At 45.5% G+C, this 27,176-nt stretch overlaps 2 protein-coding genes across 2 annotated transcripts in view; one reads left to right on the top strand and one right to left on the bottom strand.

Moving 5' to 3' along the window:
• Positions 1-3,143: 3,143 nt before the first annotated feature.
• psma4 (proteasome 20S subunit alpha 4) lies at positions 3,144-26,342 on the bottom strand. Its single transcript, XM_041178361.1, has 9 exons — positions 26,254-26,342; positions 15,109-15,136; positions 14,188-14,230; positions 13,776-13,938; positions 12,835-12,912; positions 10,866-10,954; positions 7,110-7,240; positions 4,782-4,905; positions 3,144-3,502 (listed from the first exon to the last, which is right to left on the bottom strand). Exons 2-9 carry the CDS (start codon positions 15,109-15,111, stop codon positions 3,348-3,350), a joined length of 786 nt encoding a protein of 261 aa, XP_041034295.1. The 5' UTR covers positions 15,112-15,136; positions 26,254-26,342; the 3' UTR covers positions 3,144-3,347.
• LOC121272006 (hydroxylysine kinase-like) overlaps positions 26,309-27,176 on the top strand; it is a 38,402-nt gene continuing 37,534 nt past the window's right edge. Inside the window, exon 1 of the mRNA XM_041178359.1 lies at positions 26,309-26,382. The gene's annotated coding sequence lies outside the window, so the exon portion shown is untranslated. The remainder of the gene's footprint in view (positions 26,383-27,176) is intronic.

Below are 27,176 nucleotides of genomic sequence, written 5' to 3'. Positions count from 1 at the left end.
CCATGAAGAAGAAAAATCTGGCCCCTATCAAATAGATCAAGCCCAAGGCACTCTTGAGGACAGGTCAGAGGTTGGGAATTCTCCAGTGAGAAACTCGCCAAAGCCTGCCCACCATCTACAAGGCTCTAGTCAGGATTGGATGAGTGCAGCTGCAACACTAATCAAGATGCTTGACAACAACCAGCACAAAGCAGCCTGCTTCATTGGCACCTTCAACATTCAGTCCCTTCACCACTGATGCACAGTAGCAGCAGTGTGTACCATCTACAAGATGCACTGCAGCAACTCACCAAGGATCCTTTGACAGCACCTTCCAAACCTATGACCTCTACCACCTTGAGAGACAAGGGCAGCAGATGCTTGGGAACACCACTGCCTGGAAGATCCCCCTCCAAGCCACTCCCCATCCTAGCTTGAAAATATATCACTGTTCCTTCACTGTCACTGGGCCAAAATCTTGGAACTCCCCCCACCACCCTAATAGCAGTGTGTGTACCTACACCACATCGTGATTCAAGGAAGCAGCTTGCCACCACCTTCTCAAGGGCAACTAGGTTTGGGAAATAAATGCTGGCCTAGCTGGTGACACCCACACCCAGAATATTAAAAAAAATGAACAGAATTCCGTCAGTTATACTGGGAGGCACCAAGAAATGGGAAGTGCAGCTATTTTTGTAGGGTCTAGAGAAGCAGTTGGTCAAATATGACTAATTTAGTTTAATGTTTTTGAGATCACGAGTGCAGTTGCCTGGGGCATCTATGAAACATGAAAACTACAGCTGCTGGAAATGTGAAAAACACAAAAGGCTGGAAATACTCAGCAAGTCAGGCAACATCTGTGGAGTCAGAAAAACTGAGTTAATGTTTCAGATCAAAGGCTTTTCATCAGAATTGGTGTCTATGGATGTTGCCCATATGGATTTTTAGAAGGCATTTTGATAAGGCTCCACAAAACAGACTATTAACAAAAATGAAAAGCACCTGGAATTGGAGGGAGTACTGTGACATGCCAGTGATTGGTTAGGAGGTAAGAAACAAAGTGGGGATAAAGGGAACATGATCTGATTGGTAGGATGTACCATGGTGTGCCCCAGAGATTTATACTGGAGCCTCAGCTTTTCACCATAAACGCTGGATGAAGGAGCAGAGAGTTATGCATTTATGTTCGCCAATGACACTGTGATCGGAGGCATTCATCAGATCCGGCAGCACCCGTAGAGAGAGAAAGGGTTAATGTTTCAGGTTGATGACTTTCCGCAAGAAGTGGAAAAAGTTAAGAGGTGTAACAGGTTTTAAATTTTCAATCTGAGAGATTGAGGAGCAATGCTCCCACTCAAACACCACGCGGGTCTTGTTCTGTGACAAATAACGTGTACAGCTACTTAAGAAAGGGACCACACACTGAAAAAAAGACAGGCTGCACACAGCAATTAAATTTTAAAGAAACATTGGTCAGGAAACAGACCCAGGAGGAATGTTAACACAGGGTCTCTCTGATGTTCGCTCCAAAACCACTAAGTCTAGCTAAGTCGTGTAAATATCAGAAATGGTTCCTAATTTCTACGATATTCTTTACTTATTTATCTCTAGAAAAGCTCACAATGAAAATGAAACTTTGTAGTAAAGTAGCCTGACTGAAAGTGATGAGCAATCTAATGAAATGTACAATGTATTTCACAACGTAGCTGAACTTCATTCAACCTGAACCTAGAAAAGCTTCCCCCCCACCACCTCACTCCCGGTTTGAGGAGGTGCATTGCATGCTTCCCACGTGCCTAACCTTCAGAGTTGACCCTAACAATGTCAGAGGTTGATTGTCCACATGGGGCACCAGTGAATCAGGTCAAGTCCTTGCAAACCTCTACTTCCTTCAATCTTGCTCAATGCTGCGTTTCCTTTGACCCTGTTTTGCCTCTGAACTACAGCTGGGCCCTACCCTGTGTAGTGGAGAACTGGAGAAGGTGGGTGGTTGGGTGGGGGGTGCACGCAGGCACAGAACATTTGTCTGGTTGTTGTTGATGGTAAACTCAACCATCCTTACTAAGCAGTATTGGTAGACCTCCTCTGCCATTGCTCACAGGACGAGCGCAGTGTAATAGAGAAACTGTGCCACCTAGTGGCTGCAGCCATTAACTAATGGCCTAATAGGGAAATTCCATTATAACAGAAAGCATGACCAGAGAAAAGGTTAATTTAATATATAGAGCTTTAGCATTTTTCGATTGTTTTTCTGGATTTTAAGCATTACTTAAAAGTGAACATTTCTGAACCTTCAATTGCTTTTGTGGTCAAGTGCTGATGGTGGAGGGGAGTGGGCACAAGGATCTCTCAACACGAGGTCACTGAGGCAATGAACTGGGACAGTGGTCATCATGCCCAGAATCTTATGAATGAGCCAATGGATTGTGCCTCAGAACTCTTCTGTTCCAGATCTTGATTAGAAGATATTATTCAAAGAGTCTACTGCAACATTGGGTTTCCAGAAACTACATGTGGAAGCAGGTTGGAGTGATTTATGCCTAGAGTATTTTCAATTCATCTTCCTCCAGACTGCAGTGGTTGCATATCAGTCTTTGGGTGGGGTTGCTAGATTAAGGGGAGACAGAGTATACTTTTCTTCTGGAAGGAATATGGAAAGGAGATGGGAGAGAAAGGGAGCCACTTACCAATACAGTGAAAGGCACCTGACATGGTCAGCTGAACATCAAGCTAATAACATAAGTCACAGTGGAACGCAGTGATTCACTGCCTCCTGGGTGAGGTCCCATTCAGTCCCATAGTTAAACCTATTGCACCCCGTACCATTCACGTACAGTCCTGCTACAAGGCCTTTCCTACAAAGCAGCCATTTACTCCTACAACGCACAGTATTGAGAACGGCAAGACTGACAATCACATATTATTTCTGCTAGATCAGCAGAAATTCTCACCCTCGACCCTTTTTTTGGCCAGTGGCACGGCCTTCTCTCAAAGTTCTCGTTAATTGCCCCCGCCCCACAATCAGCACCAGCCCAGCTCAGAGTATCAAACTGCCAATACCAAACTCTAACATTGATCACGTAATGGCTCTTGCTGTACAAGGTCCAGTCGATCACTTGTGGCTACAAATTGCTAACAGTTTGTGTAAAATAAATATCAGAAAATTGTTTTTTTGCCTTTATTCTTTATTTTAAAAACCAATCTGGCAATTCCTAGTGCATATACAATTGGTGTGCGGAAGTGTATAAGAAGGTTGGGTGGTGTCTGGCTCAGCCAACTCGATACTGGAGAACCTGCAGTCACTTGGATTTTCAATAAACTTCTATTTTTACTCAAACGCGAACCTGGGCCTCAATCAATGTGCAGTGCTATTTCTCCTTCTCTTTTTGCTCCTTCTCCTTTTTCTCACGCTCAGATTTTGCTTCTTCTTCCTCATGCTGCTTAATCAAAGCCTCCACTTCCTTCTGCTTCAGAACCTTGATGCGTGTTTTCCCATTTTCTCTGGTCAGTGTCGCAATTTCCACTGCAGCACAAAGTCAAATGGTTCAAATTTTAAAAGTTATTTCAATATCAAAGCTCTCACAATATGTTGCAAGGGGCTTCATCGAAAAGAATAAGGTTAAATAAATGAAGAAACATCTTCAAGCTGTTCCAATTATCTGGTGGATCAATACAATTTTACAGCAGGCACATTGTAGGCCAAGGCTGGACTAAACAGCACTCATCTTTCTAAATAGTGCCTGAAACAGCTGGATAGTGCTGTGGATTTCACCTGGGAGGACTATTTGAATGCAACTCCGAAAGAATGAGTATTATGGGAATACAATGCAAGACTAATTTAGGCAGGCAGAATAACATTCGCATTAAAACTGGCATTAGGTTTCAGTATAATTAGCTGGTATCATTTGGAATTTCTGCACAGCTGGAGAGAGAAATTGTTGTCCAATCATTCTTCAAGCCAAATGGAATTACATTAAAACATTTAATGAATCCTGATACCTCAATCAAGTTGCCATTCTCCATGTACCCTGGACTGCACAGTTTATCCAACTACAGGCAGCAGGCACATGGTTGTGTTTCACCCTGTCCTCACTGGACATTCATATTTCCAACAGGAGAGAGTGGCTGGTCATTGGAGACTGGGAGCCCAGAATGGCCCTTCATCTCTGCCAACAGCACTAAGCAAACCACCTACCACCCTCATTCATTTAAGATCGAGGTGAGGAGGAATATCTTTTCTCAGGGAGTCATTAATCTTTGGAATTCTCTTCCCTCAGAGAACAGTGGAGGCTGGATCACTGTAATTATCCAAGGCCGAATTAGACAGATTTATGACTGATGAGGAAGTCGAGCATTATGTGGGGGGCAGACATGAAAGTGGAGTCAAGGCCACAATCAGATCAGCCGAGATCTTTCTGAGTGGCGAAGCAGGCTCGAGGGGCCGAATAGCCTAATTCCCACTCCTGTTCTTTTTGCTTATGTGCTTATGGTTAAGGCAAATAATTCAGCACATAACAGGAACTGAATCAGCAACTACTAGATTTCTTACCACACAGGTGGTTGATAGTAGACACAGATATCATTAAATAAGGTTTTGTTCCAATTCCCCTGATAATATCTTAAGACATTATATAATCATTTTATATATAAATATTTTAAACTCAGAAAATAAAACTAGGAATATAATGAGGATTTGATATTAAGAAATTAATATTTGATAACATTTGTGAATATGACCTTTAAATTATGGCTTGTGCTAAAACAAAACCTGGATAAAAGCTTATAACACAAAGTCCTCTTACCCTTTTCAGCTGATAGTTTACTAACATCCATGGTCTTATTCAACACTTTAACTGCTAATGCAAGGGCCGACTCCAAAGTCATATCTCCTTCTTTGAAGTCTTGTTTCAGCATTGATACTGCAGCCTGTAATATTAGTTGGACCAGATTAACAAATTCAATTATTGGTTTCAAGTTATCACCAACCACATCGTCCAATAGCTCAAACCAGTTCATCAACAATCACTCCAGCAAAGTACTTTCCAACCAGCCACCCAATGAAAATAAAAATGCACTGATGTAGCACCTTTCACAACCACCAGACATCCTGAGGCCTATTTTGAACTATAGTCGCTGTTGTAATGTAGGAAATGCAGCAGCCAATTTACACACAGCAAACTCCCACAAACAGCAACACGATAATGACTAGACCATCTGTTTTGTGATGCAATTGAGGGATAAAGCTTGAGTAGGACACTATGGATAACAGCTCTCCTCAGAAACAGAAACAAACATAGGAATGTTTGACGTTCGCCTTAGTGAGCAGATGAGGCCTCTCTTTAATGTCTCATCTGAAAACTGCACTTCAAACAGTGCAGCACTCCCTCAGTACTACAGTCAGCCTAGATTTTGTGCTCGAGTCTCTGGAGTGCAACTTGAACCCACAACCTGCTAACTCCAAGGCAAGTGTGCTACCCACTGAGCTATGACTGACACTTAAAGTATAGCGTAGCACTTGAATATGAACCAGGAGACAATGTGTACAAGGATTATTTTATTGATATTATTGATCCTTTAACTTTGTTCCTGTGAGGTGCCATGGGATGTTTTAATACATTAAAGGAGCTCTATAACTATATGTTATTGCTGATAATGTGTCATAATTCTCCATGTTTAACTCTGATCACTCCTGTCTGAAAAAGGTCCCTCTCCCAGTTAACTATGGTAGTGATGGAAGCTGGTTGGCAGCTATACTGCTTCTGGCACTGCGCACACTTCCACAAATGGTCATTCCTTACAGGAACTCGGAGAGACAGCAGCACAACACAGAGCTGCAGCCACCCAGAGGTGAAACTTTCCAGCAGCAGTGGTCATTGGATGGTTACCAAGAGTTGTAACCTTAATTGGCCCTCTCTCCTATCCCAGGGCACTGAACCCAGGTATTTGACAGCAACATGCATTTATAGAGCACCTTTTAACTGAAAAAGTCCCAGTGCGTCGCAGATAAGCAAACCAGACAAAAGGAGCGACAAGACAAAGGTGGTAATATTAGACGGACTGGCCAAGTTATATCAAAGAGGGTTTTGAGGAGAAGGTGGGGAGGCAGAGAGGTTTAGGGAGAAAAGCTCAAAGGGTGGGGCCTAAACAGCTGAAGGCACAGTCACCAATAGAGAGAGAGAGGGGTGCACTACTAATATTGGATCAGCAGTGACAGATGAGTGCAGACAGCAGAATTTTGTTGCAAGATTCAGTTTGAAATGGGTTTCTAAGGCACAGGGGATATTACAGGTACAACCTTAAGCTTAATCTATCTACAGGAGCAAAATGAGTAATTTGGCTGCCTGAGGAAATTGTGCAGTCACTTCAGAGTTTCTCCTGAATCGGCCAAAATTTATTTTATTCATCTCAGGAGTTATCAATATTAGAGGTTGGGGGCGGGGTGGGGGGGGCTTTGACTGAGATGCACCATTTATTGAATAGGGCAACCACAGATGGATGTGATGGATCTTTTATCACCTTTTTTGTACCGTTGCATTGGCTTAACCAATCAAACAAGAACCAAAAATTGCAAATGCATTATGCTGTTAGAGAATTTGCTGATTACAGTCCCCAGTTAACTTTTAGCAGGCTGGCAGCCTCTGTGGAGAGAGAAAGAGTTAACATTTCAGCTTTCTGATCTATCGTAGACTGAAACGTTAAGTCTACTCCTCCCTCCGTAGATGTTGCCAAACCTGAGTATTTCCAGCATTTCCTGTTTTATTTCAGGTTTCCAGCATCTGCAGTATTTTACTTTTGCAGCGAAGGTAAAGCCAATTGCTGACTCCAGAATGCCTGCACGCCTAATTCTCCTTGGGCCAAATGTCCTTGTCCAGAATAAGGGACCTTAAACCATTGAAATCTCAAGTTCAGAGTGCAAGAACCAGTCTGAAATCTTGTATCCCACTGAAAACCGAATAGCTTTGTTTAGAAATATTCACTGTATTCATCTCCATAAATCAATTCTTCCATGCTTTGCATTAGGAACTTCAGGATAACATCATACCTCAGTAAAAGATCAAACCAATGTATCAATGCACCAGTTACCATCGCTCTTTACAAAGTCACTGCAGCCCTTTAGTTAAGATACTTACAGCACTGTTATTCCCAATGCATGTGGCTTTCCACCCTCCGTAGTTTCCGCTGGGGTCACTCTGATATAGCTGATAGCCATAGTGCTTATCCCATCCCATGTAGAGCAGTGAAACACCAAAAGGACGTTTTCCTGTCAGATTGCCATGAGAGGACGGTATAGAAAATTTAAACAGCTTTTGTTAAAAAAAAACATGCATTTATTCAGCAATTTATCGTGTCTCTCAAATTTCTCAAAGAACTTCACGTACAGCAAATTATTCTGAACTACAGCGATTAGGTAGGCAAATGTGACAGTCACCCTGCACAAAGCAACATCGTACAGACAGGAAGGAATCAGGCCCCATACTCGGCGATGTTAAGTTCCAATGGGATTAGGTGGCAATCAGGCGTCTGCTGCCTATCGCCAGGCTTCCTGGGCCTTTGAGGACAAACAGGCCAGTAGCTGTTTAGTTCCAGCAGTGCTTCCAAGAGTGGTACAGCAGGCCCTGGAAGACAGGGTGAGTGGGTGGGGGTTTGCTGGTGACAGGTCTGTGCATTTGTGCATGTGTTGAGGTGGGGGGGAGGAGGAGAGAAAAGTTGCTGTGGAGGATGGGAGGAGGGGTCTTTTGGCAGGGGCGGCCCTCTGTGGAACCGCAGGGTGCTCGAATGGGAAGCAGCCTCCCACTCCAACAGGAGGCCACCAGTGTATACCTAGCAGCCTCCTCACGCGGCATGCAACCCCCATAACAGGGGCAGTGGGGTGAGGCCCTTAATTGACCACCTAAGGGCCTCACTTGGCATGCGAGCAGGAAGGCCTTCCTTGACCTTTCCCATCCTTGACTTAAATGGGACATGGGGGGTAGGAAAGAGTCAGAAAGGCGACAGGCTGTCCACCAATGCTCCCTCTAACTTTTTCCATTCGTGCACGGAATGGATTTTGTTATGGGCACTAAATCCAGGTAACGTGCAGATGTACGCCAACGGCAGAAACAAAAATCCTGTAATATATTTTTAAAAAGCTACCAAAGTTTTGGAAGAAGGAGAAAGAATGCTACCCCAACCACTCTCACAGTAACATGCCAGTCCACAAATTACCACACTTCAGAATCACTACACCACCGTACAGGAGAGAGGCATTTGTTAGTTTTTACATCGTAGCTTGTATATCAGTAATTTCACAGAAGAAAAGTTGAATTGGTAGCAGTGATTCATGACAAGATAAGAGTCTTTTCATTCAATTTGATAAGCTCAAAATAGAAAGAGCTAAGGAGCTTTTGCCTTTTAAACTGATAGAAAATGTGGAAAAGACAACTTTGTTTTTCAACTTGAGTGTTTTCTTTACTTAAAACTGCCATGAATAGTGAGGAAAACGGCTCAGTCATTTCTTCACATCGACAAACAGTCAGGCAGAGGTAAAGTGTAGCTGTGAATTTAGAGAGAGGTTGGCTCTTGTGAACGGGGGGGGGCGGTGAAGGTTAGAGGGAGAACTATCCCAGTAAATTGTGTGAATATTAAAGGGAGAAATTACATCTGGCAACTGGTGAAGAGAGAATGGAATCCTAGGAGGGAGAATAACTGTTGAGGTAGGTTTTAAGGAACGAGCGGCATTTATTCTACCAACAGTTTTTTTGGTGTTAATGAATTATAGATTTATGAATTGTGAAGTAATAAACCGATTGACCATTTTTAAAGTGACCGTATTGCACAATACAGCCAGAAGTGAATTGGGGGAGGGGTAGTTTTTGGAAGTGTGCAGTTTAATTTGTTCCATGAAATAACCTCACAAGAACTTTTGCATTATTATTTGGAAATCAGGGCCAAAGCTTTTCACAAACTCCCTAGAAATACCTTTGTGTCGAGTCTTTGGGATTAATCTTCCTACAAAACCAGCTGCAGCAGAATGACTAGATCAGTTGTATTAACTGGCCCAAAAATCCTCTTACTTTTAATTAACTCTTTCAACTTACCTCCTGACTCACTGTTTCCCTTCTCGACCCTCCTCCTTGCCACCTCCCTCCTGCTTCCCTCTCTCTGTGAGCGAGGGCTTCAAAGAGGGCTTTCGAGAGGAAGGAAGGAAGCAAGCAAAGGAGTGAGGGGAGCTTCAAGCAGGCTGCAGGAAAGACAAGTGCTAACATAGCTTCAGGCTCCAGGAACTGAAAAGTGAATTTTGGCTGTTATTTCCACCTGGCTAATCATGTCTGTTGAATTCCTGTCATGGCGGAGTATATCAGGTTTTAGCTTGTGGGCTAGAATGACAGCAAACCTCATTTAGCCATCAGAATTTGCCTGGCTGTAATAATTAAGTATGCGGTGCCTGATGGATTATTGTGCGGCTTAAAGGGAATACTGCTGTCCACCTCTGACCTTCCCTCCTGATTCCATGCCTCCCTCCCCACTGCATGCTGCCTCCCAATCCAATCCCAGGGATGGAATTAAATTCTGCTCAATATTTCCATTGTCTCAACAACGTTTCAAAGGATAATTCGTATTGGGCAGACCAGATGATTTTGTAACCGACCAAACAGAATTATTCACCAATAGTCACTTGAGTATTGCTGAAAAAGAGACATGCTGCTGAAGCTTTTTGTCCTGCATCTGTCCTGATGAGTGTAAGAAAACCGAATTTCAAAGGGAACAACAATTCATTCTGCACGAGAAAAGGTTGGCAAGTGGACTTTGATTGGCTTGTGGACTCTGATTAGCTCGTGGCGTTGCCATGGGAAATACACCAGGGAAGTTATCCCCCAAGCTTTTGTTTCAATTCAATAAGACAAGTGGATTCTGATCAGTCAAGGTATTGTCATGGGAAATGCACCAGGGAACAGTTCTCCCCCCATAGGCAGTCACTTCTAAAAGCAGAACAGTGATAGATAGTTAAGTTCATCTGAATGATACAGCAGCCTGCAACCAGTTTATAACTAATTTAACAAGTTAATTGATTCCTTTACTTCTCTTTTCTTTGAAATAAAACTATACATTTTTTGGATTAGGGGCAGCCGCCAGGCCAATCTGTCTTAGAAATAACATAGGTGCCCCACCAAGCTGTGACTTGCCTCTATCTCTTTGGTGAAAAACCAGAAATTAGAGCTAGATTGTTCTGGGGTAACATCAGGAAACACTTCTTCACATAAAGAGGGGGCAGTGAAAACATGGAACCCTCTCCCCCACTCTTTCCTCCAAACAGCTGTTCAGGCTAGGTCAATTGAAAATTTTAAACTGAGACTGATAGGTTTCTGATAGGTTTTTGTTAGGTAAGGCTATTCAGGATTACAGACCTAAAGCATGTAAAATGAAGTTAAGATAGAGATCAGATATAATTGTTACAAGTGTGAAGTTTGTAAGATTGTTATGTTTTGGGACTGTCTCTTTAACATAAGGTAAAAGACAGGGGTCACGTGACCTGTTCTGAATTCTGCCCTACAAGAAGTTTGGGTGACTTGCTTGTTAAAAGTTAAGATTGGGGGGGGCATTGTCTTACTGGAAGAAGGTGCAAAATATTCACATCTATGAACAATGACCAGGGCAGCTGTGGATAGACTGCTCTGTCCCCAAGTTCCACAAGGAAGAGTCGGGAATATCACGTTTTGTAAATGGTTATACCTTAAACTGTCTAATTAATTTCAGGCTGGAATGCAGTTGGGGATTTAGGAGGTAGTTCATCGGATTTCTACCTGGATATAAGATCCATGTTGTCATGGAGATGTCATACAACTTTAAATTTTATGGTCACATTAGCATTTACACATTTGCTTTAAAAGTGCTTTATGCTGCCTTACCTCCGAACTGTGTGTAAGCCTGCTTGATATCACAGAGTGTCGTGACCAACTGCTCACATGGGATTGGTTCCTGGTACTGAAGGAGATACCTGTGAATATATAAGGAAACCATTATTGCAATCTGGGCACTCTTCATTATTTAGTTTGTTGAGTGTGCATAAAGAAAACACTTACACTCCTGCAATAAAGTGCAAACAGCTGAAATGTTCCCCCAATGCATTTAAATGTATTAATTGACAAGTTCTTTCTTAAAGGGAAAGACACTTCTGCATACTTGATATAAAACTATAAAACCATTCTCACCTCCAGGGCATTAAAACTAGTTCAGGTCACATTAGAAATAATTGTTTCTCCTGTCAGTGCATAGCACACTGAACTTTTTCGTTTATTGATTTTCTGGACATGGGCATTGTTGGCAAGACTGGCATTTATTACCCATCACTCTTCACCCCTTGAAAAGGCAGCGGTGAGCCAACTTTTTGAACTGGTGCAGTTCGAGATGTGAACATGCTCCCACAATGTTAAGGTGGGAGTTCCAAGATTTTGACACAGTGATGATAAATCGATGGTGATAGATTTCCAAGTCTGAGGTGGGGGATAGCAGAGCAGTTATGTTACTGGTTTTGTAATCCCGAGGCCTGGACTAATGTTCCAGAGGCGTGAGTTCAAATCCCACCTGGGGGAAAATTGCATTGTTAATTAAATAAATCTGGAATAAATGCTACTCTCAGTAATGGTAACCATGAAACTACCAGGTTGTCATAAAAATCCATCTGGCTCACCACTGTCCTTTAGGGAGGAAAATCTGCTGGTCTGGCCTGTGGGTTACTCCATGCCCACAACAATGTGGTTGAATCTTAACTTCTCTCTAAAAAGGCCTAGCAAGCCACTAAAGTTGTATAAGAATGGCAATAAATACTGGCCTTGCCAGCGATGTCCACATCCCATGAATGAATGCAATGTCAAGAATTTTAAAAATTCATTTATGGGATGTGGGCTTCGCTGGCTGGGCCAGCATTTATTGCCCATCCCTAATTGCCCTTGAGAAGGTGGTGGTGAGCTGCCTTCTTGAACCGCTGCAGTCCATGTGGTGTAGGTACACCCACAGTGCTGTTAGGGAGGGAGTTCCAGCATTTTGACCCAGCACTGTGACAGTGAAGGAATGGTGATATATTTCCAAGTTGGGATGGTAAGTGGCTTGAAAGGGAACTTCCAGGTGGTGGTGTTCCCATGTGTCTGCTGCCCTTGTCCTTCTAGATGGTAGCAGCTTTCAGTTTGGAAGGTGCTAAGGAGCCTTGATGAGTGTCTGCAGTGCAAGTTGTAGATGGTACACACTGCTGCCACTGTACATTGGTGGTGGAGGAAGCGAATGTTTGTGGATGGGGTGTCAATCAAGTGGCTGCTTTGTCCTGGATGGTGTAAAGCTTCTTGAGTGAACAAAGAACAAAGAAAAGTACAGCACAGGAACAGGCCCTTCAGCCCTCCAAGCCTGCGCCAATCATATTGCCCATCAACTAAAACATTTGCTATTGGAGCTGCCCTCATCTAGACAAGGGGAGAGTGTTCCATCACATTTCTGACTTGTGCTTTGTAGATGGTAGACAGGCTTTGGGGAGTCAGGAATTGAGTTACTCACCACAAGATTCCTAGCCTCTGACCTGCTCTTGTAGCCACAGTATTTATGTGGCTGGTCCAGTTCAGTTTCTGGTCAATGGCAACCCCAGGATGGTATGGGATTTGGATGGGAGGGATTGTAGGTGCTTTGGCTGAGACAGTGCTGTGACTTTATAAACTGGTGGATGTATCCATGAGCACCCAGATGTCCACTACAGGTGTTAACAGGCTGCAAGGAGCAGTTTGGCATTGAACAGTTATAACGTTCTGAGATGAACTGTTATAATTGAAGTTAGAATGTGGTGGGAAGACTATTTCAGCGGAAAGCTCATTCCAAACTAACAGTTAATCTTACCTCTGGGCAATCAATCGCAGCTCATTCGTAAGAACATTGGCATCAGATGTTATTCCTGCAACGCTACAAGCCATATCGCTGGGAGACAGATTTTACATAAGATGGTCGAGTCAGTTTATATCTTTATATGAAGTTTTCAGTATTAGTATTTAACAGACAAACATTTACATATACAAGTAAAACTGACAGTATTAAAATAACAATATAGAAAATTCCATCACCAGTGGTAATCTTCTGTTAAAATTAACTCTCGGCAAATTATTTAAATAAAACACAAAATTTATGTGAGGTCACTACAACCACAGGCAACTAACCCCCTCTCGTGGATGCTTGCTGCACAGAATATAGGAAGAGAAGATCATTCAGCTGCTGCATCATTCAATTAGATCACAGATGACCTGTGTTACAAATCTTTTTGATTCCCCTCCTGAACGGTCTCCTATTTTAAGATTATGTCCTCTTGCTGTGGATTCCTCCACCAGAGAATATAGCTTCTCTTTATCAAAACCCTTTACCATCTTAAACACTTTGATCACTTCACTCTTTAGTCTTCTAAACTCAAGGCAATACAAATCAAGTTTACCCAACTCTAAAGATTATTGCTAATGTTAACTCAGATTGGTGTGATACAAGCCAACAGATTCATTATTAACACGAGAATTAGGAGGAGGAGTAGGCCATTCACCCCCTCAAGGTTGCTCCACCACTTGATAAGATCATGGCCGATCTGATTGTGGCCTCAACTCCATTTTCCTGCCTGCCCCCCCATAATCTTTGACTCCCTTGTCGATCAAAAATCTAACTCAGCCTTAAATATAGTCAATAACCCAGCCTCAACTAGACTCTGGAGAAGAGAATTCCACAGGCTAATGAAGCTGAGAGAAAAAAAATTTCTTCTCATTAAATAGGAGAGCCCTAGTTTGCATCTATGTTATACGTACTCGTTTAGTTTATATATTTTTTCAGAAAAGAAAACTTCATCCAGTAGCTTGTGTATGTTGCGTCTCTCTGCAGCCAACAGGACGCCATCATTTGCTAAGATCCCCAGGCAGGTCCCAGCATGGCCAATGGCTTCCATGGCATATTCCACCTGGTAGAGCCGCCCTGTTATTTCATTAAAAGAAAAGTTTGTATTTGAATGAAACACACAGTTGAACAGCAACAATACAATACGGACCAGTAAAATAGTAAGGATGGGGAACAAATGCTGGTCTTGCCAGCGACGTAAACAACCCATGAAAGGATAAAAAACTAATTAGTTTGAATACAGAAGTATACTCTCCTGTTAAAGTCAAATTTAAGTTTATGAGCAATTAAAATCTTTATAGAAGGCCGTCATTCAGAGAACCTCACCTTCTGGCGAGAAAATGGTCGTTCGCGAGTCATATCTTCGAGACTGCAAAGGCAAACAAAAACAAAATAGGTTTTTTACACTTTACATTTCATCATATTTTCAACAAGATGACGACTCCCTTTTCCACCCCTACAATCATTTTCTCCTCTTCCTCACCAATGTTGAGGCACCTGCTTCCAGATCGCATTCAGTTGGGGGAATTACCTTCCTTTACAATGTAGGAAAACGCTGCTCTTCAGATAGGTGATTACATCAGCGTGCTGGTAAAGCAACTTAGTATGTGAGGAATAACAAGCCACATCCCAAAGCAGATTGGTTCCAATGTGCAGCAACTAATAGTCTCAATACGAACAATACTGGTACCAATTTCTGGAACATGTACCAGTTGTACTTTCAGTTTGCAGTTTTACTTAAGTCTTTGAGCTCCTTTGACCACTCAGCTTCTACTCTAACTGGTTTGACCACATTGGAGAGACGGTGGAGTAGTGCTAATGTCACTGGACTAGTAATCCAGGGGCCCAGGCTAACGCTCTGGGGACATGGGTTCAACTCTCACTACGCCAGCTGGTGGAATTTAAATTCAATTAAAAATTCTACTCTCCGCAATTGTGACGATCAATTGTTGTAAAATCCCATTTCACTAATGTCCTTTAGGGAAGGAAATCTGCCATCCTTACCTGGTCTGGCCTACATATGACTCCAGACCCACAGCAATGTGGTTGACTCTTAACTGCCCTCTGAAATGGCCTAGCAAACCACTCAGTTTGAGGGCAATTAAGGATGGGGAACAAATGCTGGTCTTGCCAGCGACGTAAACAACCCATGAAAGGATAAAAAACTAATTAGTTTGAATACAGAAATATACTCTCCTGTTAAAGTCAAATTTAAGTTTATGAGCAATTAAAATCTCAGTCACTCACCATTGTGTTCTTAAATTAGATCAAAAATCTGGGAACAGAAAAATAAATCAGTTAGTGTGTGAGATACTTTGCCGAAACAAGACTGACAGTATCTGTACCTAATAGGTTCTTAATGTTGACAACAGAGGCAATCTTTCATGAAGCATTCAGACAGAAGCAGCTTGGAACCAGAAGGTCAACACAGATGAAGGTAGCCATTTGGCCTATTTTTGCTCATCCATGAAGGCAGAGCCAAGTAACAAATCAGCGTTTCAGGGCTAGAATCAACATTAACATGTACAGCTCAGTCAATGTGATCTTTAACTCAAAGCTGATGGAATTTTGGAAAACAAAGAAACAAAAGAGGTCATTTTATGCACTTTTTAAAACTTTTAACTCATTCCTTTGTCAGTAGAAGTATAGGTTGCAGTCACACACACACTGGAGCTTTATCTTGCTAACTTATGACTACCACAAAAAAGTTTCACAAATACCTCCCAAACAAAAGCCAGTGATGTTGTGAACTGCAATGTCTGGGAAAGAAAGTGAAAGCATTTTCCATAATTAATTCTCATCCATACTGAGGAAGACAACAACTGAATTTCTCCAATATGAAGACAGCAGACATAACTGGCCTGATTTTAGCCCATTTCAAGCCATTCACTTAAGAATTAAAATGGGGCCCCAGAAATTGGAATCATGCAGTTAGTCATGTGATCTGTCACAGAAATGGAATGACTATAATTCTCACCATGAGATTATTGAATAAAAAGATATTAAACTTAGAATTCTATTTACATTCCAATGACAGGAAGTTGCTACCAACATACTAATTCTAAAGGGAAAGTCTGCACAGAAAATCTAAAAATTGATAAAATAATATATTAGTTAATCTGTAATTGGAATGAAGTTCCAAATAATGACAGATTTGTTTCGCACAAGTTTTGCTTCATTATTACTCTACGATAATAAACTAGAAAAGTCAGCTTTCCATGTCAACACAGAATGGTCCTAAAGCAGAGGTGGGCAAGCCTTGTGGCCGGAGGGCCAAGTCTGGCTTTGGAAATTGTATGGAGGGCCATATACCTCGCATCAAATTTTAAATGAGGTGCATCTGTAATTTGTTCCACATCTGTACGGAACATGCTTCGATTTTCAAAATCTGGAATTAAAAGTCTAATGATGACCTTGAAACCATTGTCAATTGTTGTAAAAACTCACCTGGTTCACTAATGTCCTTCAGGGAAAGAAATCTGCCATCCTTACCTGGTCTGGACTACATGTGACTCTAGATCCACAATAATGTGATTGACTCTTAAATGTCCTCAAACAGCCTAGCAAGCCATTCAGTTGTATGAAACTGCTAAAAAGTAAATAAAAAGGAATGAAACCAGACAGACCACCTGGCATCGGCCCAGGCACCTGAAACAACAATGGCAAACCCAGCCTTGTTGACCCTGCCAAGTCTTCCTTACTAACATCTGGGGGCTTGTGCCAAAATTGGGAGAGCAGCCACACACACTAGTCAAACAACAGCTGAGCAAAGTCATATTCACGGAATCATATCTTACAGATCATGTCCCAGACATTACCACCACCATCCCTGGGTACATCCTGTCCCACTGGAAGGTCAGACCAGCAGGCGTGGCACAGTGACATACAGTCAGGAGGGAGTTGCCCTGGGAGTCTTCAACATTGACTCGAGCCCCCATGAAGTCTCCTGGCATCAGGTCAAACATGGGCAAGGTAACTTCCTGATTATCACATACCTCACCCCTAATCCCCTCAGCTGATGAATCAGTGCTGTTCCATGTTGAACACCACTTGGAGGAAGCACTGCGGGCGGCAAGGGCTTCAATGTCCATCACCAAGACTGACTTGGTAACATCACTACTGACTGAGCTGGCCAAGGCCTAAAGGACATGGCTGCTAGATTGGGCCTACTTCAGGTGGTGAGGGAACCAACAAGAAGGAAAAACATACTTGACCTCATCCTCATCTACCTGCCTGCCACAGATGCATCTGTCCTTGACAGTATCGGTAGGAGTGACCACTGCATAGTCCTTGTGGAGACAAAGTCCTGTCTTCACATTGAGGATGCCCTACAACATGTTGTGTGACGCTACCATCGTGCTAAAAGGGATCTAGCAACTCGAGACTGGGCAAACATGAGGCGCTGTAGGCCATCAGCAGCAGAATTGTACTCAACCACAATCTGTAACCTCATGGCCCACTTGTACCAATACCACCAAGACAGGGGATCAAACCTGGTTCAATGAAGAGTGGAAGGCATGCCAGGAGCAGCACCAGGCATACCTAAAAACAAAGTGTCAACCTGGTGAAGTTATAACACAGGGCTACTTGTGTGTCAAATAGCATAAGCAGCAAATGATAGGCAGAGCTAAACAATCCCACAATCAACAGATCAGTTCTTAGCTCTGCAGTCCCACCACATTCAGCTATGAATGGTGGACAACTAAACAACTCACTGGAGGAGGTGGCTCCACAGATATCCCCATCCTCAATAATGGAGAAGCCCAGCACATCAGTGCAAAAGGTAAGGCTGAAGCATTCGCAACAATCTTCAGCCAGAAGTGCCATGTGGATGATCCAGCCTGGCCTCCTCCAGAGGTCCCCAGCATCATAGATGCTAGTGTTTAGCCAATTCGATTCACTCCATATTTCATCAAGAAACGGCTGAAGGCACTGGATACTGCAAAGGCAATGGGCCCTGACAACATTCCGGCAATACCACTGAAGACTTGTACTCCAGAACTTGCCACACCCCTAGATAAGGTGTTCCAATACAGCTACAACACAGGCATTGACCCAGCAATGTGAAAAATTGCCCAGGTACATCCTGTACACAAAAAGCTGGACAAATCCAACCCCGCCAATTACCGCACCATCAGTCCACTCTCGATCATCAGTAAAGTGATGGAAGGGGCCATCAACATTGTTATCAAGCGGCACTTGCTTAGCAATAACCTGCTCACTGACACTCAGTTTGGGACCTGCCAGGTTCACTCAGCTGCCGACCTTATTACAGCCTTGGATCGAACATGGACAAAAGAGCTGAATTCTAGAGGTGAGGTGAGGGTGACTGCTTTTGACATCAAGGCAGCATTTGACCAAGTGTGGCATCAAGGAGCCCTAGCAAAACTGGAGTCAATGGGAATCAGGGGGAAAACTCTCTGCTAGTTGGAGTCATACCTAGCAAAAAGGAAGATGGTTGTGGTTGTTGGAGATCAATCATTTCAGTTCCAGGACATCACTGCAGGAGTTCCTCAGGGTAGTGTCCTTGGCCTAACCATCTTCAGTTTCTTCATCAATGACCTTCCTTCCATCATGAGGTCAGAAGTGGGGATGTTCACTGATGATTGTACAATGTATAGCACCATTCGCAACCCCTCAGATTCTGAAGCAGTCCATGTCCAAATGCAGCAAGCCTGGACAATATCCAAGCTTGGGCTGACAAGTGGCAAGAAACATTTGCGCCACACAAGTGTCAAGCAATGACCATCTCCAACAAGAGAATCTAACCATTGTCCCTTGACATTCAATCGCTGAATCCCCCACTAACAACATCCTGGGGGCTACCATTGACCAGAAACTGAACTGGACTAGCCATTTAAATACTGTGACTACAAGAGCAGGTCAGAGGCTAGGAATTCTGTGGCGAGTAACTCACCTCCTGACTCCCCAAAGCCTGTCCACCATCTGCAGGGCACAAGTCAGGAGTGCAAGGGAATACTCCCCACTTGCCTGGATGAGTGCAGCTCCAACAACACTCAAGACGCTCAACACCGTCCGGGACAAAGCAGCCCACTTGACTGACACCCCTTCCACCAACATTCATTCCCTCCACACCAACGCACAATAGCAGCAGTGTGTACCATCTACAAGATGCACTGCAGGAACTCACCAAGGATCCTTCAACAGTACCTTCCAAACCCACACCACTACCATCTAGAAGGACAAGGGCAGCAGGCACATGGAAACATCACCACCTGGAAGTTCCCCTCCAAGCCACTCACCGTCCTGACTTGGAAATATATCACCGTTCCTTCACTGTCGCTGGATAAAAATCCTAGAACTCCCTTCCTAACAGCGCTCTGGGTGTACTCACACCACATGGACTGCAGCGGTTCAAAAACTACCACCTTCTCAAGGGAAATTAGGGATGACCAATAAATGCTGGCCTAGCCAGTGATTCTCATATCCCATAAATGAATTTTAAAAAACTTTTAATGCTGAATGTCACATCCAGTCCTGCCCTCAATCATTTCCAGGTGAACAACATGTCCCGCCTTTGGCCACTGTCCTCTACAAACTGCACCCGACAGCAGAAATCAGGTTTACTTACATGGTGCTGCTCTCAGTCTCCTCCACATGTACTGCCCTCCTCTTGAGGACTGCCTAATTTGTCTCAGGTTATACACGCAGAGTAACATAGGAACATAACGAAGAGCAAGAGTAGACCATACGGCCCCTCAATCCTGCTCTGCCATTCAACACTATCAAGCTGATTCTCAACTCCAATTTCCCGCTCACTCCCTGCATCCCTCGATTCCGCGAGGCCCCAAAAACCTGTCGATCTCAGCCTTAGATATATTCAACAATGGAGCATTCACAACCCTCGGGGGTGAGAATCCCAAAGATTCACAACATTTCCAGTGAAGAAATTTCTCATCCCGGTCCTGAAGTACGGCATTCTACTTGTTAAAAATATAACCAAGGACCTACCCGCCCCCGCACAAGGACCTGAGAGACCTTATGACACTAGTTGTTAAGGTCAAGGAAGCTATGGCCAATATTCATCCCTCTAACATTCTTGTTTGTCAGACCTTAGAATGTGCAGATTGGTTGCAGTGTTTTTCTACATTACAACTGAGCTTCAAAAATTACTTCATTGACTGAAAAGTGCTGGGATGTCCTGAGGTCTCAAGTTGCTCATAATTGTCACCATTGTTATCTATTACGAAGTTAGTGACCATGTGGCCTAATGGAGGCAGGCTCAGAGGGCTTTGTGAGGATTTTGTTAGATTTTAGGGCTCTTTCTGTCCACCAATAGCAACTGGGTGGCTGGAGAGCAACTTGGAACACCGGACCCCTCAGAGGACAACATCCCATGGGTAAATTTAATCAGGGAGAAATTTTGTTGGAAGACAGAATAAAAGGTCTGAGGATTGAGGCAGAGGCTTCTAGAGTTTTGAGGAGTGGGAGTGGGGTGGGGGGGTGTGAATTGTGACAATGGGGACATAAAAGTTTGGGATATTACCCATGGAGGCTGCACTCGAGGTTACAGGACAAGAAGCTGCTTTCTATGCCCACTGAAGCTGTGCTCCAGTGTGCCCAGAGTTGTGCTAACACAGGGCAGGCCTTGACTGGTAACAAACAGAAGCCCATGGGAATGGGTTGGGGCTGCAGCACAATAAGGTGTGCACCCAAACCTAATTCAACCTTTTCTCCATCTCACTTAGGGCCTTCAGTGGGAGAATCTCCCAGTCTCTGAACTGCAAGGATTTACTGGAGATACTGAATAAAGATACAATCCCAAAGATGGGGTCTTACCCTAAAGGAACACTGCCTCTGGCCATCAATCATTGACTAACTTACCCAAAACCGACTTCACCAAGTGACTGCGGCTGAGTAAAAGCTTCCACCGGCTATAGCTTCTCCACCCTCGTCCTAAAAAAATTGTATGAAAATCTAACATTCCTGTTCACCAAGACAGGACCTTCAGGCATCAACGTGAGCTGACATTTAGGACAAAGGATGTTTCCAGTTAACACTCAAGATCCTCTGTTGTGCACAGTCTTGCACACAGGGGAACTCTTATCACGCCCCATTGACCAGCCCACTGAGTGAGGTGACTGCTGTACAGTATACACCCCCATGTGAATCCATCAAAGATTAGCAATGAAAACCCCACCACAATTCTTGCAGAAATGTCTCGACCAGACAATCTGAGGCCATACTTATGATGGAAAGAAACAGAGTTAACGCTCAAGTCCAATATGACCCTTCTTCTGAACCAGTTCTTAAGAGTTATATTAGACTCGAACAGTTAACTCTGTTTCTCTTTACACAGGTCCTGCCAGACCTGAGTTTTTGCAGCATGTTGTTTTTATTTCAGATCTCCAGCACCTGCAGTATTTTGCTTTTCATGACCATACTCATGATGCCATCTAACTCTCCCTGCAAAGAGCACAATGAATTGATAGACAGCAGTCCATAATCTTGCCTCACCACTCTATTCATCTACAGATAAAATCTACGACTTAATCATGGACCACAAAGCTCCCTTCCCCATGAAAGCTTGTTGCTCAGTTTCAGAAATATCATGTAAAGTTGATGAAAGGTAATACAAGTCTCAGGCGAGCTCCTTACAATACCTGACCTGTCACCTGAACACATTCCTTATACAATTTATCTATCTTGTTCCTTTTTGATTGCATCAATGGATCCAAAATTCACAACATAATAACCAAAAGAGCCATCAATTTCACTCAGATGAATCGGGCTCACTGGGGTCTCCTCCTTTGAGTGAATTGAGACCACAGCTGCACTCTGTGCACTGTCTCAAACTAGATTCTTATTCCTAGGCCTCAGAAGCATTCTCTCAATATGGTTCTTGTCAATGCTCTTTCAAGTTCTTTACTGATCAACCCCCAATCCCTTCTCCCCTTACCTGGAGAGTTCATATCGAATACAATTCTGTCACCACACCATGTGGGTAATAAGAGTGTGGAATCCACTTCTTCCTCCTGAACTAGTTCTTAAGTACTAAGTCAGTGTAACATCCTCTAGAGACCAAAAGGATATGGTCGCTGATTTGAAGGCCACTGGATTTAGCATCCCATGGCACAAGAAAAGACAAACCCATCTCCATCAACAACTTTACCCTACGAGGAAATGATTTAAGGTCACGTGTGTGTTAATTATGACACTCCAGAATGTAGCCCCTGATCAGATCCGATCTCACTTAAGCTTATTAGCCTCCTGACATATTGCACTGATATTGTCTTTAAAGCCATGTAGCACAACATGAGTAGCAGCAAAACAAGAACAGAATTACCTGGAAAAACTCAGCAGGTCTGGCAGCATCGGCGGAGAAGAAAAGAGTTGACGTTTCGAGTCCTCATGACCCTTCGACAGAACTTGCGTTCGAGTCCAAGAAAGAGTTGAAGTATAAGCTGGTTTAAGGTGTGTGTGTGGGGGGCGGAGAGATAGAGAGACAAAGAGGTGGGGGGGGGGGTGTGGTTGTAGGGACAAACAAGCAGTGATAGAAGCAGATCATCAAAAGATGTCAACGACAATAGTACAATAGATCACATAGGTGTTAAAATTAAAGTTGGCGATATTATCTAAACGAATGTGCTAATTAAGAATGGATGGTAGGGCACTCAAGGTATAGCTCTAGTGGGGTTTTTTTTTATTTATATAATGGAAATAGGTGGGAAAAGGAAAATCTTTATAATTTATTGGAAAAAAAAGGGAAGGGGGAAACAGAAAGGGGGTGGGGATGGGGGAGGGAGCTTACGACCTAAAGTTGTTGAATTCAATATTCAGTCCGGAAGGCTGTAAAGTCCCTAGTCGGAAGATGAGGTGCTGTTCCTCCAGTTTGCGTTGGGCTTCACTGGAACAATGCAGCAAGCCAAGGACAGACATGTGGGCAAGAGAGCAGGGTGGAGTGTTGAAATGGCAAGCGACAGGGAGGTTTGGGTCATTCTTGCGGACAGACCGCAGGTGTTCTGCAAAGCGGTCGCCCAGTTTACGTTTGGTCTCTCCAATGTAGAGGAGACCACATTGGGAGCAACGAATGCAGTAGACTAAGTTGGGGGAAATGCAAGTGAAATGCTGCTTCACTTGAAAGGAGTGTTTGGGTCCTTGGACGGTGAGGAGAGAGGAAGTGAAGGGGCAGGTGTTGCATCTTTTGCGTGCCATAGGAGGGGGTTGAGGAGTAGGGGGTGATGGAGGAGTGGACCAGGGTGTCCCGGAGGGAGCGATCCCTACGGAATGCCGATAAGGGGGGTGAAGGGAAGATGTGTTTGGTGGTGGCATCATGCTGGAGTTGGCGGAAATGGCGGAGGATGATCCTTTGAATGCGGAGGCTGGTGGGGTGATAAGTGAGGACAAGGGGGACCCTATCATGTTTCTGGGAGGGAGGAGAAGGCGTGAGGGCGGATGCGCGGGAGATGGGCCGGACACGGTTGAGGGCCCTGTCAACCACCATGGGTGGAAAACCTCGGTTAAGGAAGAAGGAGGACATGTCAGAGGAACTGTTTTTGAATGTAGCATCATTGGAACAGATGCGACGGAGGCGAAGGAACTGAGAGAATGGGATGGAGTCCTTACAGGAAGCGGGGTGTGAGGAGCTGTAGTCGAGATAGCTGTGGGAGTCGGTGGGTTTGTAATGGATATTGGTGGACAGTCTATCACCAGAGATTGAGACAGAGAGGTCAAGGAAGGGAAGGGAAGTGTCAGAGATGGACCACGTGAAAATGATGGAGGGGTGGAGATTGGAAGCAAAATTAATAAATTTTTCCAAGTCCTGACGAGAGCATGAAGCGGCACCGAAGTAATCATCGATGTACCGGAGAAAGAGTTGTGGAAGGGGGCCGGAGTAGGACTGCAACAAGGAATGTTCCTCCGGCCCCCTTCCACAACTCTTTCTCCGGTACATCGATGATTACTTCGGTGCCGCTTCATGCTCTCGTCAGGACTTGGAAAAATTTATTAATTTTGCTTCCAATCTCCACCCCTCCATCATTTTCACGTGGTCCATCTCTGACACTTCCCTTCCCTTCCTTGACCTCTCTGTCTCAATCTCTAGACTGTCCACCAATATCCATTACAAACCCACCGACTCCCACAGCTATCTCGACTACAGCTCCTCACACCCCGCTTCCTGTAAGGACTCCATCCCATTCTCTCAGTTCCTTCGCCTCCGTCGCATCTGTTCCGATGATGCTACATTCAAAAACAGTTCCTCTGACATGTCCTCCTTCTTCCTTAACCGAGGTTTTCCACCCACGGTGGTTGACAGGGCCCTCAACCGTGTCCGGCCCATCTCCCGCGCATCCGCCCTCACGCCTTCTCCTCCCTCCCAGAAACATGATAGGGTCCCCCTTGTCCTCACTTATCACCCCACCAGCCTCCGCATTCAAAGGATCATCCTCCGCCATTTCCGCCAACTCCAGCATGATGCCACCACCAAACACATCTTCCCTTCACCCCCCTTATCGGCATTCCGTAGGGATCGCTCCCTCCGGGGCACCCTGGTCCACTCCTCCATCACCCCCTAATCCTCAACCCCCTCCTATGGCACCACCCCATGCCCACGCAAAAGATGCAACACCTGCCCCTTCACTTCCTCTCTCCTCACCGTCCAAGGACCCAAACACTTCTTTCAAGTGAAGCAGCATTTCACTTGCATTTCCCCCAACTTAGTCTACTGCATTCGTTGCTCCCAATGTGGTCTCCTCTACATTGGAGAGACCAAATGTAAACTGGGCGACCGCTTTGCAGAACACCTGCGGTCTGTCCGCAAGAATGACCCAAACCTCCCTGTCGCTTGCCATTTCAACACTCCACCCTGCTCTCTTGCCCACATGTCTGTCCTTGGCTTGCTGCATTGTTCCAGTGAAGCCCAACACAAACTGGAGGAACAACACCTCATCTTCCGACTAGGGACTTTACAGCCTTCCGGACTGAATATTGAATTCAACAACTTTAGGTCGTAAGCTCCCTCCCCCATCCCCACCCCCTTTCTGTTTCCCCCTTCCCTTTTTTTTCCAATAAATTATAAAGATTTTCCTTTTCCCACCTATTTCCATTATATAAATAAAAAAAACCCCCCACTAGAGCTATACCTTGAGTGCCCTACCATCCATTCTTAATTAGCACATTCGTTTAGATAATATCACCAACTTTAATTTTAACACCTATGTGATCTATTGTACTATTGTCGTTGACATCTTTTGATGATCTGCTTCTATCACTGCTTGTTTGTCAATACAACCACACACCCCCCCCCCACCTCTTTGTCTCTCTATCTCTCCGCCCCCCACACACACACCTTAAACCAGCTTATATATATTTCAACTCTTTCTTGGACTCGAACGCAAGTTCTGTCGAAGGGTCATGAGGACTCGAAACGTCAACTCTTTTCTTCTCCGCCGATGCTGCCAGACCTGCTGAGTTTTTCCAGGTAATTCTGTTTTTGTTTTGGATTTCCAGCATCCGCAGTTTTTTTGTTTTTATCTCTATGAGTAGCAGCACATTGAACGTTAGGAATAAGAGTAAACACAGGCCATCTCCAATCACTTCTCATCTAAAAGGGCTACAGCATGGCAGTTAGTGCAATATTCTTAAAACATATGCAATACCATGTCTTATATTTACAATACATTTACGTGCAAAGTCTTGTCTATGGCATGTTAGACACCAGTAATATAGTCAGGCAAGCTCTCTAGCTAACAGTCTCTGTCATAAAACAGCATCTTCTCCGGCCCAATGTAAGTACTGCCCCGGGTGGTGTACCTGCTGCTGACGCCAGCAGTAAATTGCCCTCAGCATTGGCCAGAGTCAGCGGAGGGACATCACGCTTTCAGAAAAAAGATGGCAGCGGAGACACTGCAACACCCCCCACCCCCCCCCAACCCCCCCCGCGGTTAGAAGCTGCTACTGCACCGTGACAGGATCCCAGTCCTAATGTTGACATAGGAAGTTTCTATGTTCAGATGGAAAACCCGGGGGCGGGGGCGGGGGCGGGGGCGGGGGCGGGCCCTCTCTCTCCCCGCGCGCACACTCACTCTCACTCCAGGCCCGAAGCCTCCACAAAGCGAAACCGAGTCGCCGACTCACGGTGACTCCGGGATTCCCCCTCCCCCCAGGCCGGGAGCCCGAGTCCGGCCGTTTCTCTCTCCAATCCCCCGGGAGGGGACGGCGCTGCGGCCTCGGGCTGGCCGGGGGTCCGGGGTCACTCACCTCCCCGCCCGAGGATGAAGCAGCAACTCTGAGGCGCGAGGCCGCCCCGGGGGGGGAGGGGAGAGGAAGGGGTTACCTTCCCGGACCCCAGGCCCCGGGCCCCAGCTCCCGGCTCTCTCTCTTCCCACGGCCCCCCAACACCCCAGACCCCAGACCCCGGCTCTCACTCACCCGCCGTCGCTCTCGCTCCTCCAGGCCTCCCGACCGACGAGACGTTGAACGAGGTCAAGAGCGGCGATCTCTTGGAATCCGGGCGACAGCGCCACCCGTCGCCCGGGAGGACACGTCACTTCAGCAGCGGCAAGCCAAACACTGGGGAAGTTGGGGATTCTGGGGGAGAGGGGAGGGTGGGGTGAGGGGGTTCTAGGGGGTGGGGGTAGGGTGTTCTGGGGGGGTGGGGGTGGGGGGTTCTAGGGGATAGGGGATGGGAGTGGGGGGTTCTGGGGGGTGGGGGTGGGGGGTTCTGGGGGGGTGGCGGTGGGGGGGTTCTGGGGGGGTGGGGGTGGGGGTGGGGGGTTCTGGGGGGGTGGCGGTGGGGGGGTTCTGGGGGGGTGGGGGTGGGGGTGGGGGGTTCTGGGGGGGTGGCGGTGGGGGGGGTTCTGGGGGGGTGGGGGTGGGGGGTTCTGGGGGGGTGGGGGGATGGGGTGTGGGGGAGATGGGGGGTGGGAGGTGGGGTGTGGGGGAGATGGGGGGTGGGAGGTGGGGTATGGGGGGTGGGAGGTGGGGTGTGGGGGAAATGGGGGGTGGGGAGAGGGATGGGGGTGGGAGGTGGGGTGTGGGGGTAATGGGGGATGGGAGGGTGGGGTGTGGGGGTAATGGTGGGGTATGGGGGGTGGGGTGTGGGGGGAATGATGGGGTGTGGGGGGAATGGGGGGAGGGATGGGGGTATGGGGGGAGGGATGGGGGTGTGGGGGGAATGGGAGGGCTGTGGTATGGGGGGTGGGGTGAGGGAATGGGGGAGGGGTGGGGTGTGGGGGGAATGGGGGAGGGGTGGGGGGAAGGGGGTGTCGGGGAATGGGGGAGGGGTGGGGGGAGGGGGTGTCGGGGAATGGGGGAGGGGTGGGGGGAGGGGGTGTCGGGGAATGGGGGAGGGG

The sequence above is a fragment of the Carcharodon carcharias genome, chromosome 32 (genome assembly GCF_017639515.1).
Source record: "Carcharodon carcharias isolate sCarCar2 chromosome 32, sCarCar2.pri, whole genome shotgun sequence".
NCBI classification, from domain to species: Eukaryota; Metazoa; Chordata; class Chondrichthyes; order Lamniformes; family Lamnidae; genus Carcharodon; species Carcharodon carcharias.
Note: the sequence above shows the minus strand (reverse complement) of the source record. Positions and strands in the feature narration are given on the sequence as shown.